The sequence below is a fragment of the Nelusetta ayraudi genome, unplaced genomic scaffold (genome assembly GCF_046127955.1).
Source record: "Nelusetta ayraudi isolate G7.1 ecotype Tasmania unplaced genomic scaffold, CSIRO-AGI_Nayr_v1 ptg000114l, whole genome shotgun sequence".
NCBI classification, from domain to species: Eukaryota; Metazoa; Chordata; class Actinopteri; order Tetraodontiformes; family Monacanthidae; genus Nelusetta; species Nelusetta ayraudi.
This window is the reverse complement of record NW_027466164.1, coordinates 433,644-454,957: the sequence shown is the minus strand read 5'-3', so window position 1 is coordinate 454,957 and position 21,314 is coordinate 433,644. Positions and strand designations below refer to the sequence as shown.

Genomic DNA, 21,314 nt, shown 5'->3' with positions numbered 1-21,314 from the left:
GGCGATGGCAAAAGTCGATGGCTGCAGCTCTTGTGTCTCTGCTGTGACTTCGAATGTCCTTGGCAAATCGTGTCGCGTCCATGCTTAAATGCTAACCAGGGCTGGTTGCCAAACGGATTCACTGACTTTCAAGTGACTTTGAGTCATTGAAATGAACACAAGAATCCTGGGCAGTATGTTTGTCTCTATCCGCTATTGAAACCAGATAAAAGCATATAACACTCTCCTTAAAGGTACGGCCATCAATAATTAACGACTGCAAATCTTATTTTAGACCGAGCCCCTCCAACCCCCCACCACCAACCCACCACCACCACCACCACCTTTTTATAATTACCCACTAGAGATGGCACATTGAGTGGAGCTCTTTTATTTCCCTTCTCCCATCCTCCCTTCCTCGATCTAACACGGAACACCCCAAGCTGTTTTGATTTACGTTATAAAAGCAAACGAAGGATTCACACCACCGCAGGGCTGATAAAACATAAGACCGTCTCCTAATATGGATTTCTCCTTCCTCTGCAATTCCTCTTATTGATGAGAAATGCATCTGTTTCTAACTCTTTGCTTCACCCCCCCTCCCGCCCCCTCCTCCCCCTCAAGCTACAGTGGCCTCTATTCCGACGCCCCTTAATGAATTTAAAGCCACACCTCCGGAGGACTGTCCTCATTCCCACGCTGTCAACGCCTTGAGAAAGCCGGGCGGCATGGCGGCCGACACAAAGTGTCTTTATCCGGCAACCTCGCAGTGACACTCGGTAATCAACGCTCTCCTCAGAGAGCGGCCCACTTCATCTTTAATCCCGCTTTACGCCGCGTAAACAAGTCCGCCGACTGACTTTAACGGGCCCTGCGGCTAATACGAGCCGGCCGCATCAAGTGCCACCGGCTCATTTGGGCTAAGGTTCTGATTGATCCGAAGCCCTACCGAGTTCAAATTAAATCTAATGGAGTAAGCCCGGCAAGACGAGCGCCGCTCTTGAATGGCAATTAAGCTTGAACAATCCTGCGGAGATCTTAAAGTAATCAATGGTGGAGGGGAAAGGAGGGGGGGGGAAACATTGTGTCAAACGTGGATTTGACAATCATGATAATGGAGCCGGGGCCAATCACAGCTGGTGGCTGAATAGGAATTTGGGGGTGGGGAGGAGGGCTGCCCCATTGTTTCTAATACGGCCTTTACCTGGAGTGTTTTACGGTCATTGGTTTAGTTTATGGTTTCACTTTGTCGGCGCCTTCAAGGTCCATTTAAAAGCCGATGGAACATTTTGAGAGCGGTAAAACAAAGTGCCATCGCCTGCAGTCTGCTCTAAAAAAAAAACAAAAAAACACAGGGACTGAATAAGAAATAAGAAAAGCCTCTTTATATGTATTTACAGCAACAAAGCCATCAAGATTTAATAGCTAGTAGGATTAAAAAAATAAAAAAGACATACCAACTTCATCATTTATTCACTATAGTCAATATCAATAAATTAAACAAAATAAAAGAGACTTACCCCTTTGTTTGCAGCCACCCAAAAATAGCTGGACTAGTCCATTGACTATATTTAAAGATGGGCAGAGTCATCGTGACGTCACCCATTGGTTTGCAAATACCTGTTTTAAAGTGAAGAGACGGGTTTCACAGCGAGCGCCATCTTGAGGTTCTGGGTGGTTTTGAAACCGGAAGATTCCATATGTGGGCGTGTGGGCGGGACCAGAAGGGGGGGCAATGATTGGACGGTGAGTGTAACCAGCACCAGTCCACCTGCTGTACTGTAGCCATGCCCCCAACTTTGTTCTGTCATTCTTTTCTTTTTCATTCTGTCATTTTTACAAGGAATTGGATCAAATCGGACAAAATGGACACAGGTAGGCATTTTTAGTCTTTTTGCAACCGTTTTTGGCAGCCCCTGCTGGCCAAATGATAGAATGCAGGCTTTTGGCACTTCTGCATCGGGCCTCCTTTTGATACCGGAAACTGCACCCATCTTTATATGCTGTCAAGTGGTATAGCCGCGTACAGTGGAGGAAATATTTATGAAATACAAATAGAAAACAAATGACAGCTGTATTTTGTTTGCTGGGCTGTTCTCCATGCGATACATGAAAGTCAACGGATCCAAGATCCCTCAAATGCCACGACTCCAGGTGACTCGCGTGCGTGACATATTCACCGCAGCGCAGTCTTCCATTTTGCACGTCGGCCTCCAGCCACATTCCGCTGACCATTTGGAGCCGGCACTTGCTGTGCAGTCTGCGAGCGCGGTGTTAAAAGCCTGGCAAGATTTCAGATATTCCTCTGAAATCCAACCGCACAGCTGTGACTGCAAGTCTTTATTGGAAAAACCTGCAGCAGCAGCAGCAGCGGCAGCAGCGGCAGCAGCAGCGGCGGCAGCAGCGGCAGCAAACGTTGGCCGAATTTTCTTTTCCCTCGACTCAGCGATGTGAATTCTCTCAACTTTGACACGCGCGCTGCTTCCTCGGTGTCGCGGCTGCAAATCAAATTGAAAAAAATAAATAAAATAAAATAAAATAAAAAAATGAAAAAAATACCCTCTGACAGGCAGGTGCTGGTTTTGAAGTCGAACTCCACTTGTGCCGACTTAAGTAGTGCAGGAGCCGGGGCGTGGGCAGGTTCTCCCCTGAGCAGCAGCAGCAGCAACAGCAGCAGCAGCAACTCTGAGTTGTAAAAGGGCGCAGAGATATTGCGATGGAGGCAACATGGAATTAAAGGGAGATGGAGCGTTGGCTCTGCGGCGTTATCTGTCGCTCCGCCTGTTATGTAAGCTGAAGAGGGATCCTCTCTGCTATCCGGAGCGTGGACGACGCCCTGGAATATCATCGACTGGCTAATTATAAACGGGGGGCGCTACGGTGCAGGCCGGGATGCTGCTTCGCTGAGCTCAGGGCTATAGCCGGAGACTGGGGAGGAGGAATTAGCATAGCCAAGCACACACACACACACGCACACACACACACACGCACACAAGCAGCCTCGGAGTGATTAGACCCGCCCTGGATGTGAACAGCAATTAGCTGCAATCAGAGCCGTGTCCCTCGCCTCCCACCTTCGCCTCCTCTCATCCCTCCCGTTTCCTCATCACACATGCACGCCCTTCCTCTTTTTGTTACCGTCTCCGCTGTCCTCGGTAAAAAAAGAAAAAAAAAAAAGCAAGAAATATTGCACAAAAAAAAAGCGAGTCACACTCTTTTGAATCTTTTTCCTGGGAACCTTCGTCGCTACTGGATAAAAGGCGCAAACCCAGGAATGGACAAACTGCGGTCCGGGGGCCATATGCGGCCCATTAAATCTTTTAAATCCAGCCAGTTGGACTTGAAGAAATGATATTAATAGTCAGTAAGTCATAAAATAGCTGTATTTCATCCATCTTTCCAGTGTTTTCATTTCAATAAAGAGCTAAACAGCGTTGGGGCTTCAAAGACGCCGATTTTGTTGTAACGTTGCTTTGGCTCATTGTCAATTGACATTAAAGCAACATGTTTTCTACATTTCCCATGAAATACTTTTTTTCCTCCTACGAGGTGGCTCACCAAAACGCTCCATCCATCTGCTGCTGCTGCAGCTCCTCTGTCACAGTTTAGAACCGATCGCGGCCCCACCAGTCAAAAGGTTTGCCCACCCCTGCACTGACCGCAGCCTCCTGGGCAAGCGGCTAAAAAAAACCCCGCGACGGATTGGGATTCCAGCGTCTTGGCGGTGCTTTTCACCAAATAACGAAACAAAAAAAAATAACAACGTCTCAAGGCTGGAAAACTAGATAGTGTTACTTTAATGGGCACTAGATTTGCAGCCTCTCGAATACTGTGACTTCTAAAGTGGATGTTTTTTTTCTCTCTCTCTGTGCAACACATCCATAATTATCATCATCACCATCATCAATAAAACTCTTATTTTGTTTTTTGTTTTTTTCCCCTTCCAATGTCACCGTAAAACATGCTAAATTATGATAATTTATTTCCCACCTCTGCGACCGAATTGCAATTACGGCATCTTCAGTCGGATGTGTGGAAAAATTAAAGCCATTTGGAGTCGATTATTCAAAGACACTCCTGTTCACCAACAACACAAACTTTTGTGCCCCCCCACTCCTCCCCACCAACCAATCCACCCCACCCCGCTCCAAGGAGAATCAACGTATCACGGTGGCTTTTTAAATCGAAACCTATTTCTCTTGATTTCGCTGCCTCTGAGCATCTGTTCCTCGGCTGTGTTTGACACTTCACGCAACGTGACGGCGGAAGATATTCACACATTCTCTCTTGTGCCTTTTTCACACCTTTTGCGCTTGTTAGTCCAGTAAAGTCAATCTTCACTTATTCAAATGATTGTCTCATCCAGGCGTGGGCAAACTATGGCCCGGGGCCCATATGCGGCCCATTAAACTTTCTAATCCGGCCTGCCGAACTTGAAGAAATTATAATTATAGTAAGGAAGTAATGAAATAGCTGTATGTCACCCATTTTTTTTTCAGCGTTTTCAGAGTCATTGTAATAAAGACCTTGATACAGTGGAGCTTCAAAAAAGCCGACTTTGTCGTAATTTTTTGACCCGCCCCTGGTCTTTATCGAATCAAAGAAAATAATCGATGGATTAATCGAATGCAAAACCATTGGTAGCTGCAGATCTATTGATGATATTCTTATGCAATATTCAGTGGGGCAGGGGGAGACGGATCATCGGTGGCTTTTCCAAGCGGTGGGGTTGCTCCTAGCAGGATGCCCCCCCGCAGCGCTTTAATAAAACCGGGCAGCAATAAACCGTCGCTTGAGGCAGGGCAGGCAACAAACAGCGGCAAATGAATATTCACCAGCGGGATTACAGAGGCTCACTTCTGGTTCTCCTCCACAACATGCCAAACAAATCTGATTAAAAAAAAAAAAAAGCTGACCCAAGCCGACTTGATGGCGGCTCCCTCGCCGCTGACCGACCTGCACTTCTTTGAACGTGAGACTTTCCTCTTCTGCTCCACGTTGGCTTCATTCTAGTGCAGCTGATTGTTCAGCACACGCCATGAGAAGTTTAATTTTCGAAATGTTTCATGTGTTTGCTTGATAAAGGTCTTTCATAGCGCAGAGTAAACATGGGGCCAGATGAATTTGCCCGTTAAAGCGTGATAGACTTTGTTTTTTCCCCCGACCCATGAATCAACACAATCTCATTACAGGAATCATAAGCGCAAGCACAATTTTTTTTTTCGGAGGGTGTGCGGGGGTGGGGGGGGGGTGAAATTGATGTTTCGCACAATGGATTTCGCTTTTTCTTTGTTTTTTCATCCATCACTTGCAAACTAGCCAGACACGTTTAATCCGCGAGCGCCGGGGGCTTATGGGAGGATCGACATCAAGAGTTTGTCAACGGAGAATTGCTAATACGGCGGCGCTCATTCGGATGCAACGTGAAGAAGCAATGAAAAACAAAATCAGAAGAAGATCGAACCGCAGCCCCCCCCCACCCCCCCCTTACCCCATTAGTGCAATATGAGCCGACGCCTCTTGGATAAACAACGGCGCGCGAGCTGAAGACAAAAGGTGAAGTGGCTCCGACAACAAACGGCGAGATTTAATTAAGCGATATCACCTGCCACCGCGGGATTAGAACTGTCGTGGTTGCCGCGAAATGAAACGCGAACAACAGGCGAGAATGTGTGAAATGTCAAGCATGATGGCTTTGAGCGTGAAAAACTCCGAAAAGCCCCGTTTATCAAATTCTGTTTCATCTTCAACCGGCTCATAAATCTGAAATGTTGTTTTATCCGTGATCTTTGCTTTTGTCGATGCCTTTCTCGCTTAAAAAAAATAATAATAAATCGGGCCAAAGTTTCAACATCCTTGTATGAGTCTCTGCACCCTTTTCCCTTTTTCTTTAGGCTTTCAGAGTGTTCGGAAGGAAAGGGGCGACACGTGGAGCGGAAGGTGTTCAGGTCAGCGGGAGGCTTCGTGGTGAGTCAGGCTGCTTCGAGAAAACCCTTCGTCCTCGCCTCGCACCCCTGGGTTGACTTCAGACTTCTCAAACTTCCTCAAAAGATAAGCGAAACTAAACTAAACCAAAGATGGTCTCATCTTATCCCAGCAATCTCAGTGTCAGCCACCAGGGGCCGCCGCAGGGAGACTTGATAGTCGAAAGAAGAAATCGCAGAAACAGTGCACGAAACGCAACCCGTGTCGCGATGAGCGCACCTCAACACCTTTATTGATCCCATGTTGGATACATTTGCTAATTACAGCAACAACGACAGCAAATTACAGCAAATAGTACAAAGAGATGGAAAAAAAAATCACAGAAACAAGATATTTACAGGTTATGAACGGTTTCATTATTTACAAACTTTGACGATGAACTTTGCAGTAAACCATTCAGGGATGCAGTTTTCAAAGTTTACAAAAGTATCTTCTGCTCAGCTAAGATTCCCAGTAACTGTAAAAAATACCACTTCCTACGACTTGAAGCCCCCCCCCCCTCGCACACACACACACACACACACACACACACACACACGCACAGAAATGAGTTCCTGTGAGGAGGTTTTAGGAACTTTTTTGATGTTTCCCTCCATCCATTTCTCTCCACCTCTCCATTCGTTTCTCTCCACCCTTTCAACCTTCTCCATCCCTGGACCGATCCTTCATCTAAATCCCCGCCGCCACCTCTAACACCTCCGCCATCCTCTGGCCCTCCTATCACTCCATCCTTTCCACCTTTTAACCCCAGCAGCCCAATTCCTGCCCTCTGGCCATCTGTTACTATTTCTCTAGACCATTTTTTTCCCCCTTCCTTCATCCCCTTCTCCATCCCGTCTGTCTTTGCTTCAAATCCCCCCCAGTTCTTTTTTTCCCTCCGAAAAACCTTGCAACGCTGCTCCAAGGAGACAGAGTAGAAAGGAACGTCGCAGGCGGAGGAAAAAGGGTTTTACATGAGGGGAAGAAAAGCGAGGGGTTGGTGGAGGTGTCACGAACGGAGCATATGAACAAACACGGGAGACGGGAAAACTAAATAGAAATAAAAAACCGAGGCAAATCAAAGGCGGCGAGGCGACACGAGGCCGTGGAGTGTACACACTAATAAAAAAAGAGAAAAGCAAGGGAGGCGACGGAGAGGAAGAGCAAATATGAGGGAGGGAGGGCAGGAAGGGAGAGCAAAGAGAGACGGGGGCGGGTGAAATGGAGCAGCGGAACATCTGTAACGCACGGCGCGACAGATAGATACCAGGGCCGCGCTAAGCTAGCCCAGGTCGAGGCACGTCTTCATACAAAACTGAAAGCGAGCTGAGAGATTCTAGAACAGGGTTTCTCAACTGGTGGGTTGCGAACCACTTTTGGGTCGCGTAGCTGTTAATAATAATAATAACAATAATTAAAAAAAAAATTTTTACACTGCGCTTTACATCCAAAAAAAATGATCTCAAAGTGCTGACAGTGCATAAAAACATGAGAGCAGGGTGCAATGGTTGTGGCTGAGGAAGAGCATGTTCACATAACGGCTGCCGCAAAGGAAAACACATTTTGCTGCACCAGTAAACATGAGTAAACACTCTGGCAGCGTGCGCACACACACACACACACACACACACACACACACACACACACACACACACACACACACACACACACACACACACACACACACACACACACACACACACCTCGAGGTGCCAAGACATCTGAGAATCTTGGAGGGGTGAAGACGGCTGCAGGTTTGCAAGGCTCTGAAGGATGATGCACTACAGCGGCAGGAGGAGGAGGAGGAGAGGGGAGGGGGAGGAGGAGGAGGAGGGGGAAAGGGAGGCGTTGGTGGGGGGGGGAGTAGGAGGAGATGGGGGGTAGAAGGAGGAGGAGGAGAAGAGGGATGGAGGAGGAGTAGGAGGAAGAAGAGGAGGAGGAGTGGGGGAGGAGGGGGGTTAGAAGAAGAAGAGGGGGAGGGGGAGGAGGAGGAGGAAGGGGAAAGGGAGGCGTTGGGGGGGGTGTGGAGGAGGAGGAGATGGGGGGTAGAAGGAGGAGGAGGAGAAGAGGGGCGGAGGAGGAGTAGGAGGAAGAAGAGGAGGAGGAGTGGGGGAGGAGGGGGGTTAGAAGAAGAAGAGGGGGAGGGGGAGGAGGAGGAAGAGGAGGAAGGAGGAGGAGGAGGTAGAAGGTGGAAGAGGTGGAGGAGCGGCAGGCGCTGCCGTGGCTCTTTTAATTCAAAACTTGTCTTCTGTTCCGGCTTGAAGTCAATATGAGCCTGGCGCTTTTTTCAACAGATGCTTCCCGCATGTCGGCGCCTGGCGGGCGACGCGTCTTTCACTCCGAGTGCGAATGACTGCCGCAGCCTTTGTCACTCTCTCCTTAAGATGCTGTGTGGAAAAAAATAGAAAGGTTTTCTCTGCGAAAGGTCCCACATTGTGCAAAATTCACCCCGACCGAACTCTGCAAAAATGAAAAAGTCCTTCATTTAGCTTCGTTGACTGGCTGCTGCTTTCATCAAGGCTGTTCCCAAACGCACGCACTGGGAATGGATGGATGGATGGATGGATGAATGGATGGATGGATGGATGGATGAATGGATAGATGGATGAGAGATTTTAATTTCCCATCATGCAAACATGTCTGTCGTATGGATCCTTTCAGATATAAAAAAAAAAAAACACACACACACAAAGAAAAATTTCAGAAAATTCCTTAAGACGGAACGAAATCGTGGCCCTTAGTGATGTCACAGGGGCCTCACAGATTCCCCTGGAGACGAGTGACAACACCAACCCTGGCCAGCTGGATGTGCGGAATAGAAAGCAGGAAGTTGAGAAGGCCAAACACGCTGCGTTGGCTGTTTGCTGCAGTTTGTTTCAGGACTGAAGTGACGTGAAAGCTGCACCAGCGACTCAACGCTGGACCTTCAACTGCAAACATCTTTTTTTTTTTACCGTTTCTTTGTCAAAAAGAGAGGGTTGGCTGTTATCCATGCATACCTCACCTCACCTCACCCTACCTCAGATTCCCAGATTTTCCACGTTGTGAAGGAGGAGCGCTCCAGAAAGAGGAGGAGACACACCGTCACTTCCTCCTGCCCTCATCCATCCACTTCCCTTCTTTCCTTTCCCTCCGTCGGAGCGGAGTGACGGCGAAGAGGTGTGTGTGTGTGTGTGTGTGTGTGTGTGTGTGTGTGTGTGTGTGTGTGTGGAGGGTGAGGCGACAGCTCTTCTGGGATTCTTTGCTACGAGACTCATTATAAGCTCCCTCTCTAGCCACTTCTTCTCCTCCTCCTCCTCCTTCTCCTCTTCCTCCTGCTCCTCTTCCTTTTCTACCGCCTCCTCTTCCTCTCCCTCCTTCTTCTCCTCTTGCTGCTCCTCTTCCTACTCCTCCTTCTCCTCCTCCTTCTTCTCCTCTTCCTCCTGCTCCTCTTCCTTTTCTACCGCCTCCTCTTCCTCCCCCTCCTTCTTCTCCTCTTGCTGCTCCTCTTCCTACTCCTCCTTCTCCTCCTCCTCCTCTTCCCCCTCCTCCCACTCCTTCTTATCCTCTGCCTCCCTGTCTTCCTCCTCTTTCTCTTCATCCACCTCTTCTTCCTTTCCTCCCCCCTTCTCCTTCTCCGGCTCCTCCTCTTCTTCCTCCTTCTTGTCCTCCTCCTCCGCCACTGATGACCCAGAAACTTCATGTGGGTCACATCAAACGCTCATCCCTCTGCTCCACCTTTTCATCCCCCTTACGTTCCCCTACACGCCAGCCACTCTTGACCTCCTATCGTTTTCCTTTTTGGAGGTGCATCTGTTTTCCTCCCTCCATACTTCTATCTCTCATTCTGTCTCTTTACTGTCTCGGACAAAGACACACACATCTCATCAGAACGGGCAGACACATCCGTTTTAACACGTTCAATCTCTCCATCGGGGCGCCGACAGAAGCCAGTCGGCTGCCTCTGCTGCCACCTTCTGCCCGGATGTGTCACTGCCACCTCGGGTCAGCTTCTCAATTAGAGAGGATGTGGAAACGTCCACACAGAATGACTTGAGAGTTTCTATTTTTGCCCAAAATGAAGGGGAGACGGCGACGGGCTCGACCGTCAAACAGGAAATAAACATCAATTTCCAACACTTTTCTCCCTGGTTTCGCCTCCAGGCACTGAATTTGATTATGTTTGCCAACATCAGTGCCTCTGACACAACACCTTGCAAGAATAGAAATAAAAAATGGAAATTGATATTGATTTTTTTTTTTTATAAAAAAATAAAAAAAATAAAAGGCAGGCAGGCATTTTTAGCCCGATTCCAGTTTTTAATTTCCCAAACGTGGTTTCCCAGCCAGGGTTCGGAGAATCTCATCTCCTTCTCATCATTTTCACGCCGCAGACAAAAGTGCAGCTCAGGCTCCTCCAGCTGTGTCCTGTTTATTTGGTTTGCTCATTTGTAGCAAATCTACTGGATCTATATTAATCTGCATTGTACCCTTTGCCGTTGTGCTCTTGTCGTTGTTGTTGTGTTTGCTGTCGTTGGGACTAAATTGTGTCTTTTTATTTCCCGCCTTCCAGGTGGATTTTAAATGTCCCACCACACTCTCCGGCGGTATCGGGATCAGTGACTCCTCCCGTGCTGCCGACGGAGAAGGTCAGGAGGCTGGGAAAGTGCACCGAGGGACGACTCAAATCCCCCAGTATTAATTAAAAGCCCCGTGCCTGCCGACACCGCCGCTATTTTTAGGATTGGCGTAAATGGCAATGGCACGTGTCTTTGTTTGAGCTGTTTAATTATAGCCGGTGTTTTCGTGTTCATACTTGTGGAGGGGGGGGGGGGGGTATTGTCAAGGTAGGTTCAGTCTCTGCGGATGATTGGAGGGATAAACAAGAGGAAGAGCAAGAGGTCTGTGGCAGAAGACAACGTCCGCAACTTCCAATATAATGAGATGTTTCACTTTCAAACCACCCCCCCACATTCAACTTCAAACTTTACGCTCGTCTCACTTGATATTTAAAGTCCCTCCAATTCCCAGGGGGCTCTGTCATTTTTCTAGAAGCTATTTCACCGCCAGTTCAATTGTATGCCAAACAAAGAGCTACCTTCTTCTAGCACAAGTCAACGCAGTAATGCTAGTAACATAATGATAAAGCCGGACCAATCAGCAGAGAGGGTGGGGCTAGTGTGATGGCAGACAGGCGCAAAACACAATACAACTGCCGAATGCACCGTAGTTGGCGAAAACAGCTGGTGCAGGTACAGAATTGCGGCAAATCCACAAACACAAGTCTGAACACGGTACAAAAAGAGGACAGTGGTGCAAACGGGATTAAAACGCACTGCAACACATAAAAACATGTACTTAATCATCAAATGCGCTTCAAAACACGTAAAATATACTCAAATAAAAGTCGTACTTTCCTGCTGTTGTTTGAAACACGTCAGTCAGCCGTCCTCGGTCTGCCTGTGTGTCCCTGCATTGAGCTGTTCCGCTAAGAGCGCCCCCTGCAGGTTCGGAGCTCTTCCGTTGCAGTGACTGCTTTATGCATGTGTTTTCTCGGTTCGCATCTGTTGTGTTGTGCACCGCTTCTCTGTTTGCAGCACATTTGATGATTCAGTAAATGTTTTTACGTCTCGCAGCGTTTTTTTTCCGTCTGCACCACGATCCTGTTTTTGTACCTGGTATAGATTTGTGTTTGCCTTTGTGAATTTGCATAGTTCCCATACCTGCAGGTGTTTTTCGACAACTGAGGCACAAGTATTGTGTTTGGCCCTTGTCGGCCACCTTAGGTGAGGATAGGGTTGGGCAAAAGCAGAAAGCTACAACATGAAATCTGCTTTCTGGACAAAGACAACACAGAACCAGCGGCTTTCACGCACACCCACTTTAAAAAAAAAAAAACAGTCTGTCAGTCAGAGGGATGGACAAAGAGGACATCTCTGAATAGCCACGTGTGTGGAAACAAACCTCAGAAATAAACATCCATTGTCTTCGTAAACTACAACACAGCAAGAGTGATTCGACTGAATGAAACAAAAGGTGTTTGAGGTGAAGGTGAAGTAAACAGGTGCATCTGAGAACTATCACATGAAAATTATTGGACTGCAATACCGTATGCAGTATTTGCCAACAATGTTGGTGGGAACGGGAGAGAAATTAATGGAAAAAAAAACTCTTCCAAGCAAGAGACTAGAGAATATAAATGTGATTTATAATAGTTGCAACATAAATTAAGATGTTATTGTTCTACGGCAAAACAAAAAAGAGTGAGTGTACAGCAATGCAAATTATTACTACATAATTTATTTCAAGTATCTGCTTGGAAACTGTACAGAACAACCACGGCTCTGGAGGAAAAAACAACATTGAAGAAAAACTCAAGCAGCAGTCAGAGGATATAGAACAGGCACGGGCAAACTACGGCCCAGGGGCCATGTGCAGCCTGTTAAGCTTTTTTACTCCAACCTGCCGAACTTGAAGAAATGATATTAATAGTGAGTCAGTGCAGCTATAAAATAGCTGCAATGACTCACTTTTTTCAGTGTTTTCAGAGTCATTTCAATAAAGAGCTAAATACCGTGGGGCTTCAAAGACACTGATTTTGTCGCAACTTTGCTTTGGTTCATTTTCAATGAACAATAAAGCAACATGTTTTCCACATATCCCATGATACATATATATATATTTTTCCTCCTATGAGGTGGCTCACCAAAACACTCCCATTGTGGCCCCACCAGTCAAAAAGTTTGCCCTCTGCTGATAGAACCAAGGAAACATGGAGCTTTGGGAACATAAGACCCTGGGATCTTAAGGCCGAGGGAACACTGGACTATCCGTGTCTGTCACACTATTTATACACAAGCAGAGTGTCACTATGCGAGGTGAGTGAAACAACATCGAGACACGTTTGTCAAAGTGGCACAGCGAAGAAACAGCCTGACAGTGATGCCGTGTTTGGGGCTGGATTAGCAGCGTGGCTGTTTTACACAAAGCAGTCGTCCATCCAACTACACACTGTCGCAGGAGCGTGCTAAAACTGAGCAAACTCCCCCTTCTCCAACCCACTTTGAAAACGATAGAGTAGCCGCGTGCATACGGCTCCCCGGGCGCTGACAACAGTCTCAACACCTTCCAGATTCCAGCAATAAGAAGTGCAATTTGTGGCCCGCCGCTTGGTTTATCTAAACGATTGTTGGCCGCCGCGCTCGCACGCAGTTTCCTTTCAGGAAGATTGGTTGCAACTGGCGACAAGTGTAAATTTACGGATAAAATTTCGCCTCTGTTGATGAGCTGCGGCCTGGAAAAAGATGGCAAGGAAACAGCGGCGGGAAGCTTTAACGACCCCAGTCGATACCACAGGCTCCTGATTCCTAAATCTGTGTGACATTTCTGCAAAATTTCAGGAAAGCTCCCTGAGGCAATTTGTCCAAACGCCTCAACGCAGTGACGGAGGCACCGGCGCTCGCTGCCGAGTAGTTTACGTGCTTGCAAGAACAGTCGTTTGCATTCAAATCCAGCAGGTGCGGCCGAGGGTGATATAACGATGTGACGGTGACCTGCACAGTCAGCACTAACACACAGGGGGCGACAGAGTGCAAAACCCTTTATAAGCGCAATTTTTTTTTTATTTTTTTTACTTTTTTAAGCACATTCGTGTTGAAAAGCACCATAACGACATTTTTAAATGTGTCTTTTTTGACAATTTAAATGAGAATGCTGAGAAAGTTGTTTTTCCATTTCATCTACATAAACAGATTAATCAAGCTGACTCAGGCATGGGCACACTACGACCCGGGGGCCATATAATACGACCCGTAAACTTTTTAATCCAACCTAGTAAATAAACAGTCGTATTTCCTCCGTGTTTTCAGTGTGTTCAGAGTCATTTCAATAAAGAGCTAAATACCGTGAGGCTTCAAAGACACTGATTTTGTTGCAAATTTGCTTTGGTTCATTTTCAATTGAAATTAAAGCAACATGTTTTCTTCATATCCCATGATGTATTTTTTTCCCCCCCTATGTGGTGGCTCCGCTACCCCCCTCTGTCACATTTTAGAACCCTTTGTGGCCCCACCAGAGCAGGGTACATTTCAGATTGGGACACATCATATATTTGGGTAGGACAACAAGTGAATACATTTCAAATGTAGGGTTAGGGTTAAATAAATAAATAAATAAAGCAAAATAGATTCATCTGAAATTGTTACGTAAACAGTGGACATATTTAGGTTTAACATGAGATAAAGAGGCTGAAATCTGACTGCCACAACTTATGTTTGAGTTAAAAATAGAAGAAAAAAAAAAATCTGATTTTGACCAAGGCATTAAACATCTAGAAGTCATACATGTTTTAGCAAATCGGATTGAAATGTTTATATTGTAAGCGCAGTCTCTTTGCTATGCCAAATAGACAAGACAGTCGGGCCACATTTAGCCGCAGACGGACAAACTCGTCGGTGAGTCGGCAGCTACTTGGGTGGTAAAATATGACCCTGTGGGTGGGAAGCAGTGGTGGGAAGGGAGGGAAGGAACACACACATGCATGCAGGACTCGCTGCTTTCTCCAAAGAGAAGAGAAGGTACGTTTCCGAGTGGACGACACAGGAACATCGCGGAAAGTGCGAGCTCTCAATTTTGTTTTGTGTTTTTTTTTTTTTTGGGAGGACAGGAAGTGGCAGATGAAATACAAAAACAGAAACAGGAGGTGTGGAAAAATAGAGGGCAAGAGGAGAAGGGTGGTGGTGGATGGGAGGGGGTGGGAGAGGGGGGGAAATGGGGGGGGGGGCAGGAAGCAGCAGCCAACTCTCAAACTGGGCTATCTGACACCACGCACCAGGGCCAGCTGACCGCTATTTCCAGCGCGAGATGACCCACCAGCTGTGGCGTGTGTGTGTGTGTGTGGGGGGGGGGGGCACAGACAGAAGGTAAAGTGCGCAGAGAGATTTTATTCGATAAAAGCTTCACAAAGGCTGGCCAAGGACAGGATTTGTTTTTGCTTTTATTTAGAGGAGAAACTTTTTTTTTTTTTCAGCGACAGTATAAGGCAGATTTGGACCCTGATGGACTTCAGAGCTGTGTGAGTGACACGTGCATGGTGACGTAAGATCAGAGCAAATAGCCTCGAGCCTCAAATACCGCAGCCGGAGGAAGCAGCCTGCTGGTCTGCTGCTATGCAGAAGGTACCATAAAAACGTCCAGACATCTCGGTTTCCAATTTATCTGAGTGAAATACGGCAGGACTCGGACTTTGTTGAAAGTCAGCAATCAAAGCAGAGATATTATTATTCCTCTTGCATTTTCTACTTCTTACTCTAAGTTGTATTTGAAAAGTTGTTTTCTGATAGAAATCTGACATTCTTGTCAAACAATCTGACGCAAAACTCTCCTAAAAGCAGAGTTAGGGTTAGACCTGAGCAATACAATACAAATGCAATAGAAAAGTAAAGAAGCATCCCATAATATCACTTGGAGGAATCCTTATTTCACCTCCCACCACTTTTCTAACCTGAACCCGAAATTCAAAACCAAGACAGAAATCAATACAGCTTGACAGCGAGTGTCTAGACACTGCAGTGATGCATCGTGGGAAATGTAGGATCCATGACACATTTTTGGGACAAAAGAAAAAAAAATCACTTGATACATCAGGTGGAAAGACCTTGTGTTGCTTCTCACAAAGCTGAATGCCGTTTGATGGAACGAATGTCATAATACCGTTTTTTTTTTCTTTTGGGTTTTTTTGAAGGACTTTTCACACAATCAGCCCCATTTCTGAAATGTTAATCTTGTTGCTCTGGAACTGCAGGCAGCTCTCAGCGTGTCTGCGAGTCAAGAGGAAGTATCAAGGTCACAGCAATCAGCTGTTGCCAGACTTGATGCCATCCAGTAAAGTGTCGACAATCTCTCCCAGACGGGAGCCACAAGTCTTTTTTTTTTTTCTCTGCCACTTCACGTCATTCATTACGTACAACAAAAACAAATAAAACAATCACATGGCGCTGGACAACATGACGTCATCATGTCTCGATTACATCGCACAGCAGCGCGACAACGCTTATCATCAGCACGGGGTGGAAAAAGTTTGCGCGCATCCTTTGCAGTCCAAGATATAACAGAGAACCTTTTCATATGGACACTGAATATGGAACAAGCAAAGCTTCATACTATACAATAAACTTAGACCGAGTATTACACACATGCAAAATCCAATTTCAAATTTAAAAAATGTAAATAAAAATACAATTGCGCTTTTTTTTTTTTTTTTTTGCTTTTTTTTTTTCAGCCTTCTCGGTTAAATTTCAACAGTAACCGTTTTCCACGGGCTGACACTACATTTAAACATAAAACAAAAACAACAAAGCAATGAAGTCCTAATAATATCCTTCATTGAACGTCCTGTCCTGATTGACACGCCAAAATACCAGCAGAGCATTCTGGGATGTGTAGTATTAGCGCTACATGTGCTGTATAATACCGCCGTCCAGCTCTTGTCGTGAGTTTGTATTTTGCCTCGCAGGCCAAATTACAAGTACACTGCGGGCCAAATTTGGCCCCGCGGGCCAGAGTTTTGACACCCACGCCCTTACCGGATCGACACTTGATGATCTCGCCAAACTCGTCCTCCGCCGGCTCGTCGCAGTAGTCCTCGGGGCGCACACCTTCCGCCATCGGTCACGGGTAACCCGGATGTTAAAAATATATATTTATTTAAAAAAAATAATAAAAAATCCAAATTCCCAAAAAAGTGTTGGAAAGGTTTAACTTAAAGGTCCACCAGGGGGGAAGAGGAGAAGCAGACACGGAGCGCACATCCACCACTGACCGCTGAGGAGGAGGTGGAGGAGGAGGAGCAGGAGCAGGAGCGCCTGTCAGGGGGACGGAGCGGAGCAGGTGTGGAGCGACTTGGGGATGGAGGACGGAGGGGCGGGGAGGGGCGCGAGGGGCGCGAGGGGCGAGATGTGGGGAGTGGGGCTGGGTGTGGGAGCATTCCCGCCTCGAAATAGTCGGAGCCTCAGAGGAGAGGGTGGCTCCATGGCTCCAATAGTAATAATAATAATAATTATTATTATTATTATTATTATTATTATTATTATTACTATTATTATTATTATTATTATTATTATTATTATTATTATTACTATTATTATTATTATTATTATTATTATTATTATTATTATTATTATTACTATTATTATTATTATTATTATTATTATTATTATTATTATTATTAATTAGAAGAAGAAGAAGAAGAAGAAGAAGATTTTTTTTGATTTTTACAATCACATTTATTTACAAAGTACAGGCTAAAAACTTATGCACCTTTCCTAACATAAATAAATGATTAAAACAAAGAAATAAATGAACTAAAAAATAAAATAATGAACAACAACACAAAATCAAAAACCAAACCAAAAGAAGAAGAAGAAATAATTAATAAATGCATATAATAATAATAATAATAATAATAATAATAATAATAATAATAATAATAATAATAATAATAAATGTGGCGTCTGACGAGGATTCCCACAACACTACCAGTGATGAATGGTTGCATGCATGTGACAGGGGCAGCAGCCAATAGGAGAAGAGGAGGAGGGTTCACCCAGTGTGACCTCGATCCGTGCACCCACCCACCCACCTGCATGAGTTTTAGTCCAGGGCAGGGGGGCAAACTTTTTGACTGGTGAGGCCACAATGGGTTGTAAAATGTGACGGGGGGGGGGGGGGGGGGGGGTAGCGGAGCAGCAGCAGATGGATGGAGTGTTTTGGTGAGCCACCTCATAGGAGGAAAAAATATATCATGGGGTATGTAGAAAAAATGTTGCTTTGATGTCTGAACTGAAAATGAACCAAAGCAAAGTTGCAACCAAATCAGTGTCTTTGAGGCCCCACGGTATTTTGCTCTTTATTGAAACGACTCTGAAAACAGTGAAAATAATGAATGAAATACGGCTATTTTACTTCTGACTAACGGAGCCAAAAATAAGTGGGGATTTTTTTTTTGTGAACTTTTTATTTAAGATCAAAAAAGAATTGCTGGATGTTGAGTGACTCAGCCCAGCCAATCAAATATTTGCCCGAGCCCCACCTTCCTCCAATCAAAGGGAGGTGACGCGAGTAGAGCAACACTTGAGGATTGTTTCCATTCTCTCGTGCACCTCCACCCCACACCACACCCAAAAACCTTGAGAGGTCACATGTGTCCCCAAAATCCCCTCGGCAGTGATGTGCAAAGTTAAAGGGACAGCACGGAAAATCAAAAAAAAAGTTAGCATGTATGTATGTTTTCACTCTCAGCTCCCCCCAAAAAACGAGAGGAAAAACATGGATAGTGCAAACAAAACAAAATGTCACACAAAAATACAATCACTGTCCTGAGGAACACAGCTGTAGAAAAGAAATCAGCCCTTTGTGACCTCACTGACGCCTCCACCAGGTTCCAGAGTCGCTTTCCTGTCTCTTTTAAACACTATTTCCAACGAAATAATTTAAAAAATAGGAAAACTTTTTTCTACAGGAGGCTGTAAACAGAGGGCTAAGTGCGCTGTGTTTGTTCCGCAGAGCCTCTGACTGGGAGCTCACGGCACAGCTGCAGACCCGCCCATATTAGACGAGGTGATAAAGTGAGCCGCCCACTCAGGATTTCCCGGCTCCTCTTGAAGCAGGTTTTGATTTACACTAATGGCTCCATTACGCACCAGGCACTGCAGGCATCGCACTGCGTGAGTTGGGGAGAAGCTATGATTAGACACTATGGCATGATGGATCACTGGGGGGAGCCGAGAGCCTGAAACAGAAGGTGAGCAACATCCCAAATGCATGCTATGTGAGTGTGTGTGTGTGTGTGTGTGTGTGTGTGTAGGGGGGTATCGGTTACCGACTTGCTTCCTCTTCTGGTCAAGTTGAAAGCGAGTGAAGTCATCCTCCTCAGTACTCTTGAGGTAACCCTTGAGTTTCTACCCCTCCCAAACTCAGACGTTTTGACTGGTGGGGCCGCAATGGGTTCTAAATTTTGACAGAGGGACCGGAGCAGCAGCAGCAGATGGATGGAGTGTTTGGTGACTCACCTCATAGTAGGAAAAAAATAAATAAATCTATCATGGGTTATGCAGTAAACGTGCTTCAATGTCAATTCAAAATGAACCAAAGCAAAGTTGCAACAAAGTCAGTGTGTTTGAAGGCCCACGGTATTTAGCTCTTTATTTATTTATTATTCATTTCTTCAAGTTTGGCGGGATGGATTAAAAATCTTAACGGGCTGCTTATGGCCCCCGGGCCGTAGTTTGCCCATGCCTGGTGGTGGTATCTGATGACTTGAAAAGTGTTTTCATCCGTGCGTCCGTCTTCTTCTTGTCTGGCTGTGGGAGGGTCATTGGCCACATGGAGAGACAAGCAACCACACACTCACGCACGCACACGCACACGCACACACACATACATACACAAACAACGAAAATTGGAGAGATGGTGAAACTCAGTTTGTTTGTTTTAGAATTTAAAAGTTGGGGTTTGGGATCTCTGTCAAGAAAAAAGGACGACACAGTTCACGGCTCATTTCTTTTTTTATTTTATGAAAATATAATCACAAATAGTCTTTGAAACGTTTCTCACGTTATCATTCTCTGTCATCCATCCATCCTTCTACCTCTCTTTCGATCCATCCATTCATCCTATCTACCATCATCCATTCATCTATTTCTCTCTATCCATCCATCCTTCAATCGGTTTCTCTATTGTCATCTCTCTGTCACTCACCCTTCAATCTGTTTTTCAACCGTCTCTATTCTTCCATCCATCCTTCGAGACCTCTCGTCCTCTATATTTACTGTATCTACCGTTCATCTGTCTCGATCATTAATGAGGTTAATGATGCTTGTAGCATATTGAAGTTATGTAGACACGGTGTTTGTAGGTTCCGTGAACTGTGTTAGTTTTTGTACAGTGTGCTGTGTGTGTATGTACGTTTGTATGTTTGTGTAATCGTTTTATGTGGAACTCAGGATTTGCACCCACAGCTGTGGACACTAATGGTAATCTATCTATCTATCTATCTATCTATCCATCTATCTATCTATCTATCCTTCCTTACCCACGTGAGAAATTCTCAGGTCAGCCGCGCAAACTCTGCCCACTAGGGGGCAGTATGATCACGGCTAAGAGGCTGTCAATGTAAAACGAGGCAAGCTAATCTTGGAAAGACCGTCGTTGATTCCACATGGGACAGGACGGGTCCGGGGTGCTGGGGAGGGGCGGGGGGGGGGGGGGCTGGTCGGGGGTCCGGTCCAGGTCCAGGATGGTGCTGGTGCTGATGGTGGTGGTGGCAGCGCCAACTCCCATTGTGCACCATGTGACTTCAGGCAGATGCTCTGCTCTACTAATCCCCCCTCCGCTCTCTCTCTCTCTCTCTCTCTCTGTCTCTGAGGTCTTTTTCCTTCCCTCTCCCCTGGCAGCAGTCTGGGTGGTGGAGATATCGACTGACCGCAGGAGGCCCCATTGTGCTGTAGCTCCCCAGCCAGTAGCCGCTGGAGCTCCAGTTTCCCCTCTGACTGACTGAGCCATGCTGGCACTCTGTGTTTTTAACCATTTGACGCTGCTTCCCCTGTGATTTATGAATCAATCAGCAGTGGTGTAGTTTGGTTTGTGCTTGGTGTGGGCAAAGTACGGCCCGGGGGCCATATGCAGCCCGTTGAGCTTTTTAATCGGGTCAAGCCAAACTTGAAGAAATGATATTAATTGTCCGTCAGTCGTAAAACAGCTGTATTTCATGAATTTTATTTCAATAAAGAGTTAAATACCATAGTTTTGTTCATTTTCAATTGACATTAAAGGAACATGTTTTCTACACATCCCATGATATATTATTTCCTCCTATGAGGTGGCTCACCAAAACACATCTGCTACTGCTCTGGCCCTTCTGTCACATTTTAGAACCCATTGTTGCCCACCAGTCAAAATGTTTGCCCACCCCCGCTCTGATACTCTGATGAAAAAAATGAATAAATAATGAACACACTTATATATCTTTAAAAAAAAAAAATAAAGTTTGAGAAATCAAGTGCAAAAAGTGGTGCAAACACAAATCAATTCTCTATAACGACACTAAACCTGACACTCAAACCGATCAGAAAATAAAACATCCTTTTATTCACATTCTTAAACGGGAAAGTGAACGTTGTGTGAAAAAATACTCATACGTATCTATGCACGTTTTGTAGCGGTTGTACGGTAATTCTGGACATTTTCTGGTGGTTATACGGCGTATTGCGTAGACTACATCACTGAAACCCCAGCAAATGGGCAACTTTTCTTTGTAAAATCTTATTATGAAGTGACAGGGACAATATTTTATTATGACAACAATGTCATTACTTATCATTTTCACAGCCACAGTT

General features: G+C 45.7%; 1 protein-coding gene across 9 annotated transcripts in view; it reads right to left on the bottom strand.

Moving 5' to 3' along the window:
- Positions 1 to 16,766, bottom strand: part of dmd (dystrophin) — a 281,446-nt gene extending 264,680 nt beyond the window's left edge. For 4 of the 9 annotated variants that reach the window (XM_076049401.1, XM_076049402.1, XM_076049410.1 and 1 more), the window contains exon 1: positions 16,506 to 16,765. In XM_076049401.1, coding sequence (XP_075905516.1) covers positions 16,506 to 16,587 — 82 coding nt within the window. In that variant the 5' untranslated portion in view covers positions 16,588 to 16,765. Of the gene's footprint in view, positions 1 to 16,505 lie in introns of all 9 variants that reach the window. The other 5 variants (XM_076049404.1, XM_076049408.1, XM_076049409.1 and 2 more) reach the window with 2 other exon arrangements.
- Positions 16,767 to 21,314: the final 4,548 nt, after the last annotated feature.